This window comes from Neomonachus schauinslandi, chromosome 16 (genome assembly GCF_002201575.2).
Source record: "Neomonachus schauinslandi chromosome 16, ASM220157v2, whole genome shotgun sequence".
NCBI classification, from domain to species: Eukaryota; Metazoa; Chordata; class Mammalia; order Carnivora; family Phocidae; genus Neomonachus; species Neomonachus schauinslandi.
Genome location: NC_058418.1, coordinates 11169350 through 11186473, shown reverse-complemented (window position 1 = coordinate 11186473; position 17124 = coordinate 11169350). Strand labels below are relative to the sequence as shown.

The 17124-nt window shown below is 52.6% G+C and overlaps 2 protein-coding genes across 5 annotated transcripts in view; one reads left to right on the top strand and one right to left on the bottom strand.

Moving 5' to 3' along the window:
- The first annotated feature begins 177 nt into the window (after nt 1-177).
- Nucleotides 178-3750, top strand: ZNF576 (zinc finger protein 576). 4 transcript variants are annotated; one of them, XM_021681125.1, is made up of 3 exons: nt 178-479; nt 922-1022; nt 2672-3750. In XM_021681125.1, the coding sequence occupies exons 2-3, from the start codon at nt 938-940 to the stop codon at nt 3097-3099; spliced, it is 513 nt and encodes a 170-aa protein (XP_021536800.1). In that variant the 5' UTR covers nt 178-479; nt 922-937; the 3' UTR covers nt 3100-3750. The 4 variants fall into 4 exon arrangements, with proteins under 4 accessions (XP_021536800.1, XP_021536798.1, XP_021536799.1 ...); XM_021681124.2 differs by lacking the exon at nt 178-479 and adding an exon at nt 500-691; XM_021681123.1 differs by having other exon boundaries at nt 178-1022.
- A 6196-nt stretch (nt 3751-9946) lies between these two features.
- Nucleotides 9947-17124, bottom strand: part of ZNF428 (zinc finger protein 428) — an 8585-nt gene continuing 1407 nt past the window's right edge. The window contains exons 2-3 of the mRNA XM_021681127.1: nt 15619-15823; nt 9947-10453 (exon numbers count right to left, since the gene is read on the bottom strand). Of these exons, the coding sequence (XP_021536802.1) occupies nt 9951-10453; nt 15619-15694 (579 nt within the window). The 5' untranslated portion in view covers nt 15695-15823 and the 3' untranslated portion in view covers nt 9947-9950. The remainder of the gene's footprint in view (nt 10454-15618; nt 15824-17124) is intronic.

Here is a 17124-nt window from a genome sequence, read left to right as displayed (position 1 = left end):
CACGGCGCCTGCGCAAAGCAATCGAAGTACGCCCGCTTTCCATTGAAGTCCTGCTGCCGCAAGGCTCGGAACAATGAAGGAGTCAAAGCGCCTGCGCGCCAGGAGCGCCCGGCCACAGTTGCGCAAGAAGCTGAGGTCTGTACGGCACGGGGGGCTGCAACGTCATCATAACGCACCCCAGGGCAGAAAAGGACCCCTCCCGTTACTCTGAGGACCCGGTTGGCGCGACTGCATCACTGCCGGATAGCATGCCGGGCCTGGGCTTCGAGAGGCTCATCAGGCGAAAGGGCGTGGAAGCCACTGGGACCTTAAGACTCGGTGGGCCCTACCCCGCTTCCCTCCGGGTGGCGGCGCTGTGACGAGCGACTGACAGGCGCAACGAAAGGCAGCCCTCTGCCGTCTGGAGAAAAACGGGAGGCCTGGGCTACCCCGCCTCGGGAGGAGGGAACCGAGGGCAGCGCTTGGGGCGAAGGCTGAAGGCGCGCGTGGGAGGCGGGGGCCCTGGGTGGAACGAGGGTTACAGGATGTCCGAGAAAGATGCCTCACGGGAAGAGGCGGGCTAAAGCCTGGATGCCATCACCGGCCTCAAGACACGTGGGAGACGGGGATGAGGCTGGTGTCAAAGCTCAAGGGTTCCATGCCCTGAGTTCAGGGAGTTAGTTTGATGTAGGAGGCCATAGGTCTCATACAGGTGAGAAGGCTCGAAGGGGCGTCACAAACCTAGGGAGTCGAATCTTTTGGGAGGGTCGAAGCTTCCCTAGGGAACAGCTCCATCAGGTTAGAGTTCAAGAGGATGGCATCTTATGGGGGCAAGGAGAGCCTGTCAGAAGTCACGGGATTAGCGGGCCCTTTAATGCTGTCGATAGATGAGCGACTTCACTTGATTTACTATTCTGTCATGCGTGCTACTCTCTTGACCAGAGGGATCCCAGTCACTATGGAGGACCCGCATCCTGAAGAGACCATGGAGCAGCAGGATTCGTCCAAGGAGAGGAGTCCCCGCAGTCCAGGAGGCGACATCTGTGAGTGCTGCTGGCCAGAGGAGGGTGGGGTGCTGGAGCTGATGCTACCTAAAGGGATTTCTATAGCATTTAAGTGTCCCAGGCGTTACAAGCACTTGCCTGCTGGGAAGGGGCTGTAATAAATGGCTTCTAAGCTGCCCTACCAGGAACTGCCACTCTCCACCCTTACCCTCATTCTGCTCAGATGTACCCACCCTGCTCTGTCCATGTAAGTTCGAGTGGGCCACAGTTCAGAGGGACAAAGTGGCATCCAGAGAGGCTTGGGGTGGGAGATGTGGCTGGGAAAAGTGGGGCACTGGCAGAGGAGCCCCAAGTTCCAGTTCCAACTCTGCCCCAGACTTTCAGTGTGACTCGGGCTTGGGTTTCCCTGTCAAAAGAAGTTGCCACTCCTCAGGTGACACGGCTGTAATGGGGATTAGGGGCAAAGAAGGAGAAGGTCTGTTTGACAGCATGATAGCAACAGCTTCTACTGAAGGCTCATGATGCTTATGGGCACTTTGTAAGCATTTACTCTTCGTTATCTCAGTCCTCCTGACGGACCCTAGGAGATTCCCTCAGATAGGGGAACGGAGGCAAGGAGAGGTTATCTGTGACAATGACAGCCCCTGTGTCAAGGCCCTCCAGCCAAAGACCACCAGGAGCACACCCTACACTTGAACGAGTTGGGTTTATTGCTCTTTGCACTGAGGAAGCACATGCCCTGGGGCGCTGTGGGGCATCTCAGTGTTAGAAAAGGATTTATTTTAGGTGGTTTTGGGAAGGGTTCAAGAAAGAGTTTTGTGCCAGAATTAGATGCTGCCGGTAAGCAGGGGCAAAAGATAGGGTGGCCAGATCTTCTCTAGGAAGGAGGCATGAAGGCTCAAGCTGCGACTGATAAAGCGGCAGCAGCCCCTCCTAGGAGCCAGGATAGCGGGGTGTTTGGTCTTTCTTGTGGCTTGGACAACGTTCGTGTTTTGTCTGTGTTCAGACGTTATTCTGGCATGGTCTTGACTTGATTCAATCATCTCAGTCACAGCATGGCCTTGTCTGACGAGGTTCTGTGAAACTGCTTATGTTCAACAGGAGAACACCAAGGCCTAGCTGTGAGTGCCAGGCCGGCCCCCGGCTGTCAAGCTGCTTTTCTCTTTCTCAATACTAATAATTGCAAACCACTGGGTAGCACTCTTCTAAGCACTTTATATGAATTAATTCATTTACTCCTTCCAACAACCCAATGAGGTAGTAATAACCGTACTGATCAGTTATAACCATACTGATATGGTTAGGACCCCATTTTCCAGATGAGGAAACTTGTACTTGCCTAGGAAGTGGTAGATCTGGGATTCAGTGCCAGGCAGTCTGGCTCCAGAGGCTGTGCTTTAATCACGGGGCTCTGTTGGAAGGGCAGATTCCCTGGGTTCCAGTCCTGACTCCACCATTTCATTTCCCGGCCTCGTGACTGTAGGCAAGTTGCCCGGCCTTTCTGAGCCTCAGCCTGCTCATCCATAAAACAGGTCCTGTAATAGTTTGCCTGTGCTACTGTCCAGCCCTGGCATACAGCCTGGCACATGGTAAGCCCTGAATGTGAATTGTTGGCATGACTCTGGGGCTCGGGAGAGGTCCTGGTGACTCTTGCTGGCTTCCCCCCGACCTCTCCCCACGTCCCTCAGGCCACCTGGGGGCCCCGCAGTGCACCCGCTGCCTCATCACCTTCGCCGATTCCAAGTTCCAGGAGCGTCACATGAAGCGGGAGCACCCAGCGGATTTCGTGGCCCAGAAGCTGCAGGGGGCCCTCTTCATCTGCTTCACCTGCGCCCGGTCCTTCCCCTCCTCCAAGGCCCTGATCGCCCATCAGCGCAGCCACGGTCCAGCCGCCAGGCCCTCCACGCCAGTGGCGCCCACCGCTGCCCAGCCTACATTCCCCTGTCCTGACTGTGGCAAGACCTTTGGGCAGGCTGCTTCTCTGAGGCGGCACCGCCAGGCGCATGAGACCCGCACCCCTCCTGGCCCCTTTGCCTGCACTGAGTGTGGTCAGGACTTTGCCCAGGAAGCGGGGCTGCATCAACACTACATCCGGCATGCCAGGGGGGAGCTCTGAGTGAGGGCTAAGCCCTCCCTAGGGCAATGGGTGTGGGGGAGGGTTCTTTGGCTGCTAGAACCCACCTCTGATATGGGATGGGGGCCTTGGAAGGATTTGCTTCCCTCCCTGGACAAGCAAAGGACTCCTGATAAGTAGGACCCAGAAGATGCTCATCTACATACAGCTTCAGTCTTTGGAGGACACAAAGGCCTTCAGGGATATAGTGAAATTAGTGAAATCTTTTGTTTAAAAAAAAAAGTGAGCAAGCAAAAGGGAAAACTGTTATTTGTATCTCTCTCATTCCCAATTAAATAGTTTGAAATCACAACTAGCTGCAGATTGTGTAATCACCTTTAATTCTTCCCAGATGGGTGGCATGAGCTGTAGGAGCAAATTCCCCTGGATGTGTGCCTGAAAGGGGGCGGGGAAGGTGAGGTGTTGCGGGGCCTGTAATGGCACTGGAAGGGTCCCAGATGTGGAGTGACTTGGGCCTTTGGGGACAGGATAGCAAAGTTGGGCGCTGTACTCTTGAGTCATGTGGGGGTTGCAATTCAAGTCCTTGTCTTCTCCCACCTGTCAGTCTTTCCCACTCATGGAGGGGCCATGGTATTGGATGGATTTGGGCTCCCCCCCAATAATGTATTGCCTGCTTAAATAATTTTATGTACTATTCTGGTCATGGAATATTTTCTATATGTGTAGGTGAGATGACATGAATAAAATAATAGTATCTAAAAACAGAGAAGACTTATATTAAAATGTCTAAACAAGGAACTCTGGCTCTTGAGCAGGAATTCCCAGAAAATATAAGAAGGGCACAGGGTGGGGACACCTGGGTGGCTCAGGTCGTTAAGCGTCCAACTCTTAATTCCGGCTTAGGTCATGATCTCAGGGTCGTGAGAGCCAGCCCGGTTTCGGGCTCTGCGCTGAGCATGGAGGCTGCTTAAGATTCTCAATCTCCCTCTCCCTCTGCCCCACACCCCTCTGCGCATCCCTCTCTCTCACTTTCAAAATAAATAAAATAAAAAGAAGGGCACAGGGAGGGGGAAGCTCAGGTCAGAGCTGGCCTGGCCCTGCAGGGAATCTGGTTTGAAATCAAACAGAGATACCTTCTGTTTCCTGTTGTATTTGGCCAACATTGGGAGAGCTCGCATTAAGATCCTATTTTCAGCTCTTGAAAAGCCTAACCCTGGGCCGAGTCCCACCGGGCCTCGTGCTGAGTGTGGTCAGGACTTTGGATTACCTGTCCTGCCCCCCTTAGAGACAATGGTTGATGCCCTGCATACAATAATCACAGACTCTATCTGAACTGAGGGATGTTTTTAGAGCCCATAGCTGAGATAGATATGGTAGAGACTGATAGATGTCTCCCAATTTTTAGCTAGGTACATGGTAGCTACAAACACTCCCATTTCCCAGGGTCCTTTGCAGCTACGTGTGGCCCTGTGACCCGAGTTCTGGCTAAATTCTGGGTAGAGTTCTCAGGCTTCAGAGAGGGACATGCCTTTTCCTCTACCTGCCTGCCTAGAGTGTGGACATGGTATCCAGCCATCTTGGACCATGAGAGCAAGATATGGCCTAGCAGAGCAGCAAGACAGCAGAAGGATGGATCCCTTGACCATGGGTCCCTGGGACCATGATGACTTCATGGAGCAGAGTCATCATACCAGCCCTAGAATTTCCACTTCCATACTATCATGTAAGAGAGAAATAAGCCTCTATCTTGTTTAAATCACCCTTATTTTGGGTCTCTGTCACATGCAGCCTCATTTAAAGCCTGTCTGCAGCGCAGAACTGCAGATCTGAGTAGTCGCAACGGAGACCGTATGGCCCACCAAGCCTAAAATAAGAAAGGGCCATCTGGCCCTTTACAGTAAAAGTTTGCCGACCTCTTGTCTAACCGACAGACAAACAACCTACTCTGAGCCTCGCAGCCGGGATTCCCACCCTGGGAAATACTACCTCTAGTAGGGGGCTGTGCGTGCATGTGTTTGTTTGTGTAGGATTTGGGCGGGGCTAGCTAGCCTGGATCTCTTTGCTTGGATGACTTATGGGGAAATTGGTTTGGAGTTAGTTGGCCATCACTTTTTCCTAAAATACCGACTTCACCAAAGTCAAATATTTCCTCTGCACCTGGCGACAGCTCAGAAGTTTCCAACCCAGATGTTTTACACCTCCCCCACAGCGGTTCCCTCCAACCCAAACCTAAGGCTCAAATCACACATGCTCCCCTGAGATAGATAGCAGCCTGCCTGTGTTCTTCCTGTTCTCTCCACTCTCCAGATGTCATAGATTCCCAAGACTTTAAATAGCACCACTGGTGACTTCCCAATCTTTATCTGCAGCTCAAACCCCAGACTTCTCCCCATGAGAAAGTCACTTGGATGACGAATAGGCGTCTCAAAAACATAAAAAGGGTCGACGTGACTCCTACAGCCCCCACCTACACCACTACTATGAGACTGGTCAACTGTCTACTCTACTTCTAAATTCCCAAGTCTTGGGGCGCCTGGGTGGCTCAGTCGTTAAGCGTCTGCCTTCAGCTCAGGTCGTGATCTCAGGGTGCTGGGATCGAGCCCCGCATCGGGCTCCCTGCTCAGCGGAAGCCTGCTTCTCCCTCTCCCACTCCCCCTGCTTGTGTTCCCTCTCTCGCTGTGTCTCTGCCAAAAAAAATTTTAAAAAATCTTTAAATTCCCAAGTCTGACCGGCCCTCCCCACAGCTGCTCTCCTAACTGCTCCCCCCACCATACCCCCGGACCTGCCACCACTGCTGGTCCACTACAGTCCACTACAGACCACCCCGTGTACGTAAGTTGGCACACATCACTCATTTAAAATCCTCAAATGGCATCCCATAGATAACATCCCAAGACCTTACCCAGGCCCAGAAAACCCAACAGTGATGGGAGCCCCTGCCTGCCAAGCAATCTTAACTCCCTCCCAGCTTTATCTTCATTATACTCCAGTCACACATGCCAGGCTGGCTTCTGCCTCAGGGCCTTTGCACTTGCTGTTCCCTCGGCTTCGAGTACTCTTACCCAGAATTTTGCAACACTCTCTACGTTATTCAGGACTCAACAGATGCTACCTCCTCAGAGAGGTCCTCCTTGACCTGCTTGGCTAAAGTGGCACCAGCAACCCTTACCCTGACTTAATTTCTTCTTAGCACTCTTCAATACCTGGGATTATCATGCTTTAGTTTGTCATTATCCGTGTCCTTACCCTGGAATCCACACTCTCGAGGGCAAGTGTTGTGTCTTCCTCACTTCCCCAGTACTTAGGACACTGCTGATCTCAGAGGCTCAAAGAATGCTCAACTGTGCCCATTGTTTACCTAGTGTCTCTTGGCATCATCCCTGTGATGCTCTGTGATGCTGGGCTTTCTGCAGTTAGGTTTCCCAGACTCCAGAGCTGGCTTCCTCAAGTTATGCCCACAAGAGGGATGGGCATAAAGAAGGTAGGAAGAGGGAGAAGGGACTCACCTTGCTTTGGATTCCCTCCAGCAGCAGCTCAGGCTCCAGTGCCATTCTGTACTGGGCACAAGGTACTGTGCTAAACCTCTTGAGGTTTAAACCTCTGCACACGGCCTGTCCTCCAAGCTCCTGCTGGGCCTGGGACTCCAGGCCTAGAGGTGGGAGCTTTGTGCAGACACGAACTGCTCAGTTGCCTCAGTTTTCCACATTTGTGCTCTCAGACTTCTAACAGCTGCGTGACCACTCCCCTGCGTTAAGTCCTCTCTTTGGAATTCCTAGCTTGGTGTCCCTATCCTGCCTGGGCCCCGAGGAATTGAATGACCCCACTGGCAGCAGACTAGGTGTCTGGATTCCTAGTCTCTCATATCCTTACGAATTTTTGCTGATGAATGGATGGTTCTCTACATCCATGCTTAGAAAGCCCCATCTTAGGGCAGAAGAGCGCTTAAGCATGCTGCTCCAGGAAATAAAATCCATCTGTGGTGTTTTAATGAGCTGTGAATTTCTGCTTTGACGATTCTGAGAGTCATTGATGTTAAGCTATAGTGGTTAGGAAAGTCTCAAGTTGAAGAGTGGATAAATGTCAGGTTTTCAGATTCTGAGCTTCTAGGATGAAAAGTGTGGGTTTTGACAGATGCTTTGGTATAAGATCCTGTAACAGGCATCAAAATGCAAGTGTTCTTTGTGGCCAAGCAGGTACCGTCATCAGGGAAGCAAGCAGGGCGTGAGGGGTCCACATGCCAGATGGTGGGGAATGGGTGCGTGGGCGGGAATGCCCCATTAGCAGAAGGTAACCCTTACTCAGCTCCAGCAAGCTACTGTCCCATGGGATTGTGGGTTCAGCAATCGAGATCTCACAGTTTTCAAGAGAAACCCCAACCCTCCATTTTGATGTGAAATCTGCCCATTTTTTAAATGCTGGTAACAAACATGATTAAAAAACCTCCGTAACTCTGTGGAAACCAAACACACTCCTGCCAGTCAGATGGTGGCTACGGACAGCCAGGCTGCCATTTCTGGAATGTGGCTTAACAGTGAAGGATGTATGCCCTGCACCCCGTCGTCTGAAGTCAAACCCGGGCTCTGCTTATTAGCTGTGTGACTGACCTGTAGCAGGTAAGTCAACCTCCCTGGGCCCGAGCTGGAACCGCTGTAAAATGGTTGTGATAACAGCCCCTATGCCTCTAAGGGTTATTACAATGACTGGAAACGTGGAGACACAGCCCAAATTGGTAGAATGGCTTAGAAGGCCTGGCCCTCTGCCCCTCCCTGACTTTGCCTTCCCATCAGTCTTCCCCTGCCTTCATCAGCAACTGCCTCATGCCCTAAGTGTTCTTCCATAAATATCCCAAGTAGGGCCCCACTTCAGGGCCTTTGCACTCACTGCCCCTGCAGACAGGAGACACACACACACACACACACACGCCTCCCCACTCCGTTTTCCTCCACAGCACTTACTACCTTCTAATGTTCTCTACGTTTTATATATTTTACTCAACTATCTAAGTATCTGTCTTCTGCGTTGTAAGAGGGGTTTCCAAAAAGGTAGGGAGTCTTGTTCATCATGCTCACTGCTCTACTCTCAGCTCCCAGAATAGTGCTGGTATCTTGCAGGTGCTCAATACATCACTGTTGAATGAATGAATGAATAAATAACAGCCCCTACCTCATAAGGATCCGATGCGATTGTCCATATAAAGCGCTTTAGCCCAGGGCCTGGTCCACCGTGAGCGCTGATTTAATGATGGCCATTACGGTAATTCAGGTTCTATTCTTGAAGGTTCTTAGTTGCCAAGCTTCTATGAGTTAACACATGTAAAGTGCCTTAGAACAGGGCTTGGCATACAGTAAATGCTCAGTAAATGGTAGCTATCATTATAATTAGGCTTCTATTTTCTAAGGAGCTTTGGTGCCAAACTTCTATGAATTAGTACTTCCCATCTCCAAGCAAGAGCCAAGTTCCAACAAAGCTCTAACCAGCTGGCCCTCCGCTCCCCTCTGCCCTCACCCCTCCAGCTCTGCCCTCTCTGACACCCAGCAGGCTCCTGCCTCCTCCCACCTGGACCGCTCGTCCCGCTGAAGTACGCAGCTCCAGCTCCCTCCCTCCCTCCGACTCTGCTTAGGTCTCTTTCACCTCCTCAGGGAGGGCTACATTTAAAATGGCAGCCCCCTTCCAGCACTGTTCTCCCTCCTCTGCTTTGTTCTTCTCCACAGCATCTACCCCCATCCAGCATTCGCTCCATCTTACTTATTTACTGTCTGTCCTACCCTCCCCCCTGCAAGCTCCATGAAGACAAGGGTTTTATTTTGTTCACTGGTATATTCCCAATGCGCAGCATACAGCAGGGACTTGGAAGATAATACCTAAATAAATTAATGGATCACAGTCCCTACTTCACAGAGTTATTCTAAGGACCTGATGATCTCATGCAAATAAAATGCAGCACTCTGTAAGCGCTGGGGAAATGGCAGCTGTAATTATAATTAGGGTTCTATTTTTGGAAGTTCCTAGATACACAACTTCTATGAGTCAATATATATAAAGCTCCTGGACCAGCACTTGGCACCCAGGAAGCACAGCTCTGATTATAATTAATGTCCTCTTTGTGAAGGTTCTTAGGCAGGGGCAGAGAACATTAGCTGTCCTCCACCATCCTCCACAAACTGTTCTCTGCTCCCCGGGCATTGGCTAGACCGCCTCTCCCAGATTCCCCTGCAAGGAGTTGTGGCCATGTGATTCATTTCTCAGCAGAGGGATGTCAATGGGAGCAGTATGTGCCCCCTTGGGGCTGGGGCTGGTAAGACATCACAGGTACCTCGCTAGGCTGGCCTTCCTCTTCCACCAGCAGGACCCAGGCCATCCCTTAGCCGACTGTCATCCACATGGTCATGGCCGAGTGGCCGTGGCCTGGGTCCTCGAATCACTGCATGGAGAAAGGCTGTCCCCCAACCTGAAACACCCACCCTGGACTATGATGTGAGCGTGAAACCTCTGTAGTGTTGAGTCCAGCCTGTACATCATGGGGTCTGTGAGTAAATATAAGGAAACCACACTGAACAGAAGTACTCAGGAAATATTGAAAGTCTTGACGACGATGATGTTAAGGGTCCCCCCAGGGAGGAGCCCCAGGGGATGGGAGGGGATAAACGCCCAGGCCCATGCCCCACACACTCAAGAGTCTACACACATGCACGCACGCACACACACACACCAAACACGCTGGACCAACACGCACAGAATTTGGCTTTTATTCTGGCCTTCACACATCTACTGCTAAGACGACACAGATCGGCGTTACCCCCATCCCCCATGACCATTATGACCCCCCCCCAGTTTCCTCTGCCCCCTCCTCCCACCCCACCCCTTTGGCCAAGCTCCCTGGGTGGGGTTTCTACCTACACCTCCCCCCGGGCATGCAGCATGAAGTGCCCATGCAGCTCCCCGAGGTTGTCGAAGGAATCCTCACACTCTGTACAGTGGTAGGTGCCCTCCTCCTCCTCCTCATCCTCCTCCTCCTCCCTCCCAGCTGGTCGGCCCTCCCCAGCCCGAGGTGGCTCCTCCTCTTCCTCCCTGAGGGCCCTGCCTTCAGGGGCTGGAGCTTCCTGGGGGGCTGTAGCAGGACAGCAGAGCCGGCAAGGCGGGGTGCCTGGTGGGGCCTCCCCAAGGGGTGAGCGGCCACAGAGCTGGCAGGGCTGGGCTGGGGGGCCTGGGGGCTGGGCTGCACGGGGGGCCCGGCGGGATGGGCCCCCCCGGCCTCCCCCCAGGCGCTGCTTCACCTTGTAGCCAGGGTCATATTCAGGATCATCAGTGGCCTCCTCCTCCTCCTCCTCCTCATCTTCTTCCTCTTCGGAGTCTGGCTCTGAGAGAGTGTATTCAGAGTCAGAGGAATGCTCAGGGCCTGTAGGGGGTTGGATGGGGAGAGACAGAGGCATCTGAGGACGAGGGCTCTGCCCCCTCCCTGAGCCTCATTCAGACTCTCGCCGCAGCATGGAGCGGGCAGCCTGGACACAACCCTGCTCTTCCCCGCAGAGGAATCCCAGTCGCATCAAACATGGCCTGGCACGCAGTAGGTGCTCAGGGTCTAAGCAAATGGATGTCTTGCAAGAACTGCATCTTAGGGGTTTAATAAGGACAAAGTAGCAGTAATAAAAACAGTAACAATAACAGTGTTCCTTGCTATTTTAAGAACCCTGTTCTTGGGGCGCCTGGGTGACTCAGTCAGTTAAGTGTCCGGCTCTTGATCTTGGCTCAGGTCTTGATCTCAGGGTCATGGGATTGAGCCCCGCACCGGAGTCTGCACTCAGTGGGAAGTCTGCTTGGGATTCTTTCTTTTTTTTTTTTTAAAGATTTTATTTATTTATTTGACAGAGAGAGAGATAGCGAGAGCAGGAACACAAGCAGGGGGAGTGGGAGTGGGAGAGGGAGAAGCAGGCTCCCCGCCGAGCAGGGAGCCCGATGCGGGCCTCGATCCCAGGACCCTGGGATCATGACCTGAGCCGAAGGCAGACGCTTAACGACTGAGCCACCCAGGCGCCCTGCTTGGGATTCTTTCTATCCTTCTCCTTCTGGCCGCCCGCCGCCCCCCTCCAGCGTGCGCGCATGCATGTTCTCTCTCACATAAATAAATCTAAAAAAAAAAAAAAAAAGAAGAACCCTGCTCATATATTAACCTACCTAAGGCTTATAACAACCTTTGGAGGCAAGTACTATTATTAACCCTAAGTGACAAATGGGAAACTGAGGTACAGAGCAGTTAGGTGACTCACTCACCTCCAGTCACACAGCTCTAACAGGAAAAGCTAAATATGGGTAATGACCTACACTGGATCATTTTAGGGAGACAAATAGGTCTTCAAGCAAATTAAAACACACGTATGTGGTGTGTATATACCTATATAGTTAAGTGAATTAACTCTCTTTTAGAGAGAGAGAGAGCACACGATCTCATGACCCTGAGATCACAACCTGAGCTGAAACCAAGACTTGGGTGCTCAACTGACTGCACCACCCAGGCACCCCTAAAATTTTTTTAATTTAATTTTATTTATTTGAGAGAGAGAGAAACAGAAAGAGAGAGGGTGTGTGTGTGTGTGTGTGTGTGTGTGTGTGTGTGTGTGTAGGAGCAGGGGGGAGGGGCAGAGGGAGAAGCAGACTCCCCGCTGAGCAGGGCACTCCACCCGGGGCGCGATCCCAGGACCCCAGGATCATGACCTGAGCCGAAGACAGACCCTCAACCGACTGAGCTGCCCAGGTGCCCCCGCTAAAATATTTGTAAGTACAGATATATTACTGTGATTTCATGAGCATGCAGGACATGTCTAGGACAAGTGTAGGTTAAAAAAAGGAAAACAATTTGCAGTCGATGACAGGAAAGGGTGCCATCAGCAGTCATTACAGGGGGTGCAGACAGAGCACTGGTCGGGGGCAGGAAGGTGGCCCCCCTACAGCAGCAGCGGTGTGGGAAATACCCACAGGCAGGCACCTGTCAAAAGCACCCCCTAGGACTGCTACAGCCTTGCCCTGCATCCATCCTGGCCCCTCTTCCTCATTTTCCTCCAGCAGCCTGGAAGGGTTCTATGACAACTGAGCCAACCACACTGGGCTCCTCATGGCTCCTCGACCCCTCAGGCGTGCACCTGCCGCAGGGTGTTTGCTACCCCCTTTTTACAGGCGGACTAAGGCTTGCTCCCTCCCCTCGCCAAGTCTCTGCGCAAGGGTCACCTTCTCAGAGACCCCCTCACCACTCTGTCTGATCAGCAATCCTTCCCCAGCACTCCCTATGCCCCTGATTCTGCTCTGTTTTTTCTCCTCAGCTTCCCGTATCCAACATTGACCTGTATGTTTACTGCCTGTTCCCCAGAGCAGGGACTTTGTCTGGTTCATTGCTGCATCTCTAGCATCTAGGACGCCTTCTTTGTGCCTGGCATTCAATTTAGCAAACCTTTTCTGAGGTTTTCACACATGCTGTTCCCTCTGCTGGGACAGTCTCACCCTGGTTTTCCCCATCATTCTTTAGGACACAGTAGGAAGCCTCCCTCCTTGGTGAGGCTGTCCCAGATCTCCTCATCCTAGGCAGCCACTCACTGTCCTCCGGTTGTCCTCACCCTGAGCCCTGAGGGCTGTGCCTGTACAAAGCCCTTTCCCACCAGACCAGGGGGCAGGCCTGCTCTGACTCACTGCTGGCTCCCTGGCATCCCTCAGATCAGGAGAGTAGGTGCTAAATGTTGGCTGATTGTCCCTCCCTGCAGCTCTCTCTCTACTCGTTCCTGCCTCGGTCTTGCCGTCTCTCTGCCATTTAACATGTTTCCTGAGGCCCTGGTGTGGGCCGCTCCCTCTGCCTGGAGGTTGTCCCCCACTCTATCCGCCTGGCGACCTCCTACTCATCCTTCAGGCCCCAGCACAGGCTCTGTCCTCTATGACGGCGGCTCCCTCCACCCCGGCTCCCGCTGGCCCGGCCCTCTCCCCTGGCTGTAGCCGTCTGGGCCCCAGTACGTCTTCCCCATCAGCCTAGGACTCCTTGAGGGCAGGTCTGGCTCATCTTGGGGTCCCCAACATTGCCCAGCCCAGGATGTGTGGGTTGAGTGCACAAGGGTGCCCTGAGGCTCTGATCTCCCGCCTCCCTCCAGGCCTTTGCCTCTGCTCTTCTCCCCCACCCCACCCCTGCCCCCGGCCACCAGTTCTTCTCCCCTAGCAAACTCCTGCTCCTCTTTAAGGTCCCAGCTTACACATCACCTCCTCTGTGAAGTCATTCCTGACTCCTCAGGTGGTTAGTGTCTCTCTCTCGTCTGGGAACCCTCTGCCCCTGTCCCCCCGCCCCCAAACTCAAACATATCCTGACTACCTGGGAAGTGACCTGGAGATGGGGGACTCCTGGAAGACAGCACCTGGGTCTGACCCATCTCCATGTCCCCAGCAATGCTGAGACCCCTGTCAGCCTCAGCAGACATTTGCTGAATGGCTGCAAAACACAGAGGAAAGCCCTCCGGCCTTGGGCCGGGACCCCTTCCCTCTTTCTCCTCCCACCTGACTTCACACCACCTACCCTCCAGAGCCTTCAAGGCCCACTATGACTTCATGCGGTTGGCTTGGGAAAGGCAATCAGGTCGTCGTCCACGGCAACCAGGTCTTTCATGTCCACTGTGATTTTAAGGACCACAAGCCCTTTTGCACCTACCATGCCTTCTCCACCTACAAGATCCTCAAAGCCTGGCATGTCTCCAGCATCCACTGAACCCTCGATGTCCACAGTGCCCCCCAAGCCTCCCGCCTCCTTGAAGCCCACCAAATCGGCAATGCCCAACAGCTCCTCGGTGCCCACCAAGCCATCAACGGCCCCCAACTCGGCCACAAGCGCAAGCAGTTCCAAGTCTACCAAGTGGGCCAGTACAAAGACAACCCCTTCTAAACAGCCCGGCAGCAAGTCCCGAGTCCACAGCAGGGCAAGGACGCCCAGCAAGGCCAGCACTGACACCAGGGCCAGCCAAGTCAGCAAGGCCAGTGGGGTAAGACGCCACCAGCGGAGGGGCACACACAGCCGGGGCCGAACTCCTGGCAGAAGGGGAAGCCGCAGCTCCAAGAGGTCACCCAGCAGGCCCAACACCATGACCAGGATGAGAACTCACGGTGCCACACCAGGTGTGCCCAACAGGACAAGAACTCCTACTTCCCAGAAAAAACAGAGTGGGGGCAAGAGTTCCAGCCGGCCTAGAAACAACAACCGCGAAAAAAGTAAGAGCCAGCCTAGAAATATGAGCAGAGAGAAGAGTTACAGCCCACCAGGAGCCTCAGGCATGGGGAAGAGTTCCGAGCTGGCTATAACCCCAAGTAGGGCCAAGAGTTACAGCCCCACTAGGATTCCCTTCAAGAAGAAAGGTTACAGCCAGTCTCCATCATCATCGAGGAGGGTGAGGAGTTATAGTCAGATGATCACCCCTAGCAGGGAATGGAGTTACACCCCAACTGAAGTATCTAGCAGGGGCAAGAGTTACAACCAGGATAGTGCACCCAGCAGGACCCGGAGTCATAGCCGGTCTAGCACCCCTTGCGGGGCCCAAAGTCACAGCTGGTCTAGCACCCCCAGCAGGACCCAAAGTCACAGCTGGTCTAGAAGAGCAAGAAGTCACAGTCAGAAGAGAGCCCACAGTAGGATGAGAAGTCACAGTTCAAAGAGAAATCACAGTAGGGCAAGAAGTCGTACCCGGAAAGCAACTCCCAGTCAGATGAGAAGACATAGCCAATCCAGAACCCACAGCAAGGGAAAAAATTATAACCAACCTAGAACCCCCAGAAGGGGAAAAAGTCACAGCCAGTCTAGAAGCCCCAGCAAGGAGAGAGATCACCAACGATCTAGAACACCCAGCAAGGAGAGAGGTCATAGACAATCCAGAAGCCCCAGCACGGAGAGAGATCACAGACGATCTAGAACACCCAGCAAGGAGAGAGATCATAGACAATCTAGAAGCCCCAGCAAGGAGAGAGGTGGCAGCCGATCTGGAACCTCCAGCAAAGAAAGAGATCACAGCCAATCTAGAACATCCAGCAAGGAAAGAGATCACAGCCAAACCAGAACCCCCAGAAAAGAGAGAAATCGCAGCCGATCCACAACCCCTAGAAAAGAGAGAGGTCATAGTCAATGCAGAACCTTCAGAAAAGAGAGAGATCACAACCAATCCAGAACCTTCAGAAAAGAAAGAAATCACAGCCTATCCAGAACCCCCCGAGAGGAGAGAGATCACAACCTATCTAGCACCTTCAGCAAGAGAGGTCACAGCCAATCTCGAACCCCCAGTGAGGAGAGAGAGTACAGCCGATCTCGAACCCCCAGTGAGGAGAGAAACCACAACCGATCTAGAACAACCCCTATTAAGGAGAGCAATCCTAGCCAATCTACAACCCCCAGAAGTCTCAGCCGGAAGGATTCCACCAGCAGGGCACACAGTCCCAGTCAGAATGGAACACCCAGTGAGACAAGGGGCCACTCCCCCTCTAGATTTCTCAGTAGAGCCCCAATTCCAAGCCAGGATGATATTCAAGGCAATGCCACCATCTCTAAGGCTGCCTCACCTGGAGAGAGGTCCTCATCGTCTTCTTCCAAGCTGGCATAGCCCCCAGTCTCAGCTGGCTCACGGGTCTCTGTCATGGCCAGGGGAGGGGACAGGAGACAGGAGAAGAGCAGCAGCTGGGCAGCGTCCCTCCCCGGCCAGCTCTTCACAGCCACACCTGGGTCACAAGTTCTCCAATGCAGGATGTGGGCAGGTAGAGCGGGATGCTGCGCAGGGGAAGGAAAGGCCTGTGGTGACTCAATAAATTTTTACATAGCGTCTGCCTCCCCAGGCCCAGCTGTGTGCTCAGTGCTGGGGGAAAGGAAAAGAAAGATAGCCCCAGCTCTTCCATAGATCTTAATTTCCCCATCTGGGCAACAAAGCTGTCAGTGGTGTGGGGAAGCATCCCAAATATTTAGCAGCAGGTATCAGCAGGGGCACCAATCAGAACTGAGGGGAACATGGTCCTATGCCAAGAATTAACCCTTTAGTTGCTGGTTTGTGAGGAAGTCTGGGGCTGGGGGAGGGTCCAAAGTGGCAGCTGAGGGTAGGGAATTCCTTGATGTAGTGGTGATCAGTCTAGAAGGACTTCAGTATATAAACGACTGGTATGACAGCACTAGTTTGTGTCAGACCTAATTCTATACCTTGGCAAAGTGGTGTCTCAGTCTGAACCCTAAATCTGCCATATTCTAGCTGTGTAGCTTCAAGCAAAGGACTTAACTTCTCTAGCCTGTTTCCTTCTCAGTACCAAAGGACTCCCAGGGCTTAACCCATGTAGTCCTTGTAACTATGTTGAGAGATTATCACCTCCTTTGTACACGAGGAAACTGAGACACAGAGAGGATTAACAAGTAGTTCAAGGTCACACCAACTAGTTGGTGGGTGAACTAGGATTTGATGTTACCCTATCTCTCATAAAATAATCCCTCAGCTGAAAAAACTTTCTGAAGATTCAGTGGGCTGATTCAATATAAACTGCCGGTATGTGGCAGGTACTCCCATTAACAGTGGCTGTTAATACACCCACCCACAACCCTTTCTATAAACCCCAGCCACTCCAGACTTCTCACCTCTCCCCGTGCACACCAGGACTTTTCACATCTGTGGGTCTTAGCCAATCCTACTATTGCTGTCTAGAATGTCCTTGTCCGCCTGGAGAACTCCTACTCGCTCTCCAAAACCCATCTCAAACACAAAAACCTCTGTACTTCTTCGAGCCCAAATACCATCTCTACCTCTGCCAAGAAGCCTTCTCTGACTCCTTTCCTTCCTATCCCTCTTCACCAATACCTCCCTTCACACACACACACACAAACACACGGCAATTCTTTTGTTTCCCATTGCATTCCCTGGCAGTAAAGAGCCAAGAAGAGCAAGCTAGTGAAAGGGCTGGCAGCCTCAGCTACACCTCTTTATGCCAAGACTTGTGCTGGGTACTGGGGATACAATGGTAGAAAATACACAATCCCTTCAAAGCCTAGAAGTCAAGTTTAATGCTGGGGACTAAAGAAAAAAAAAAAAAAAG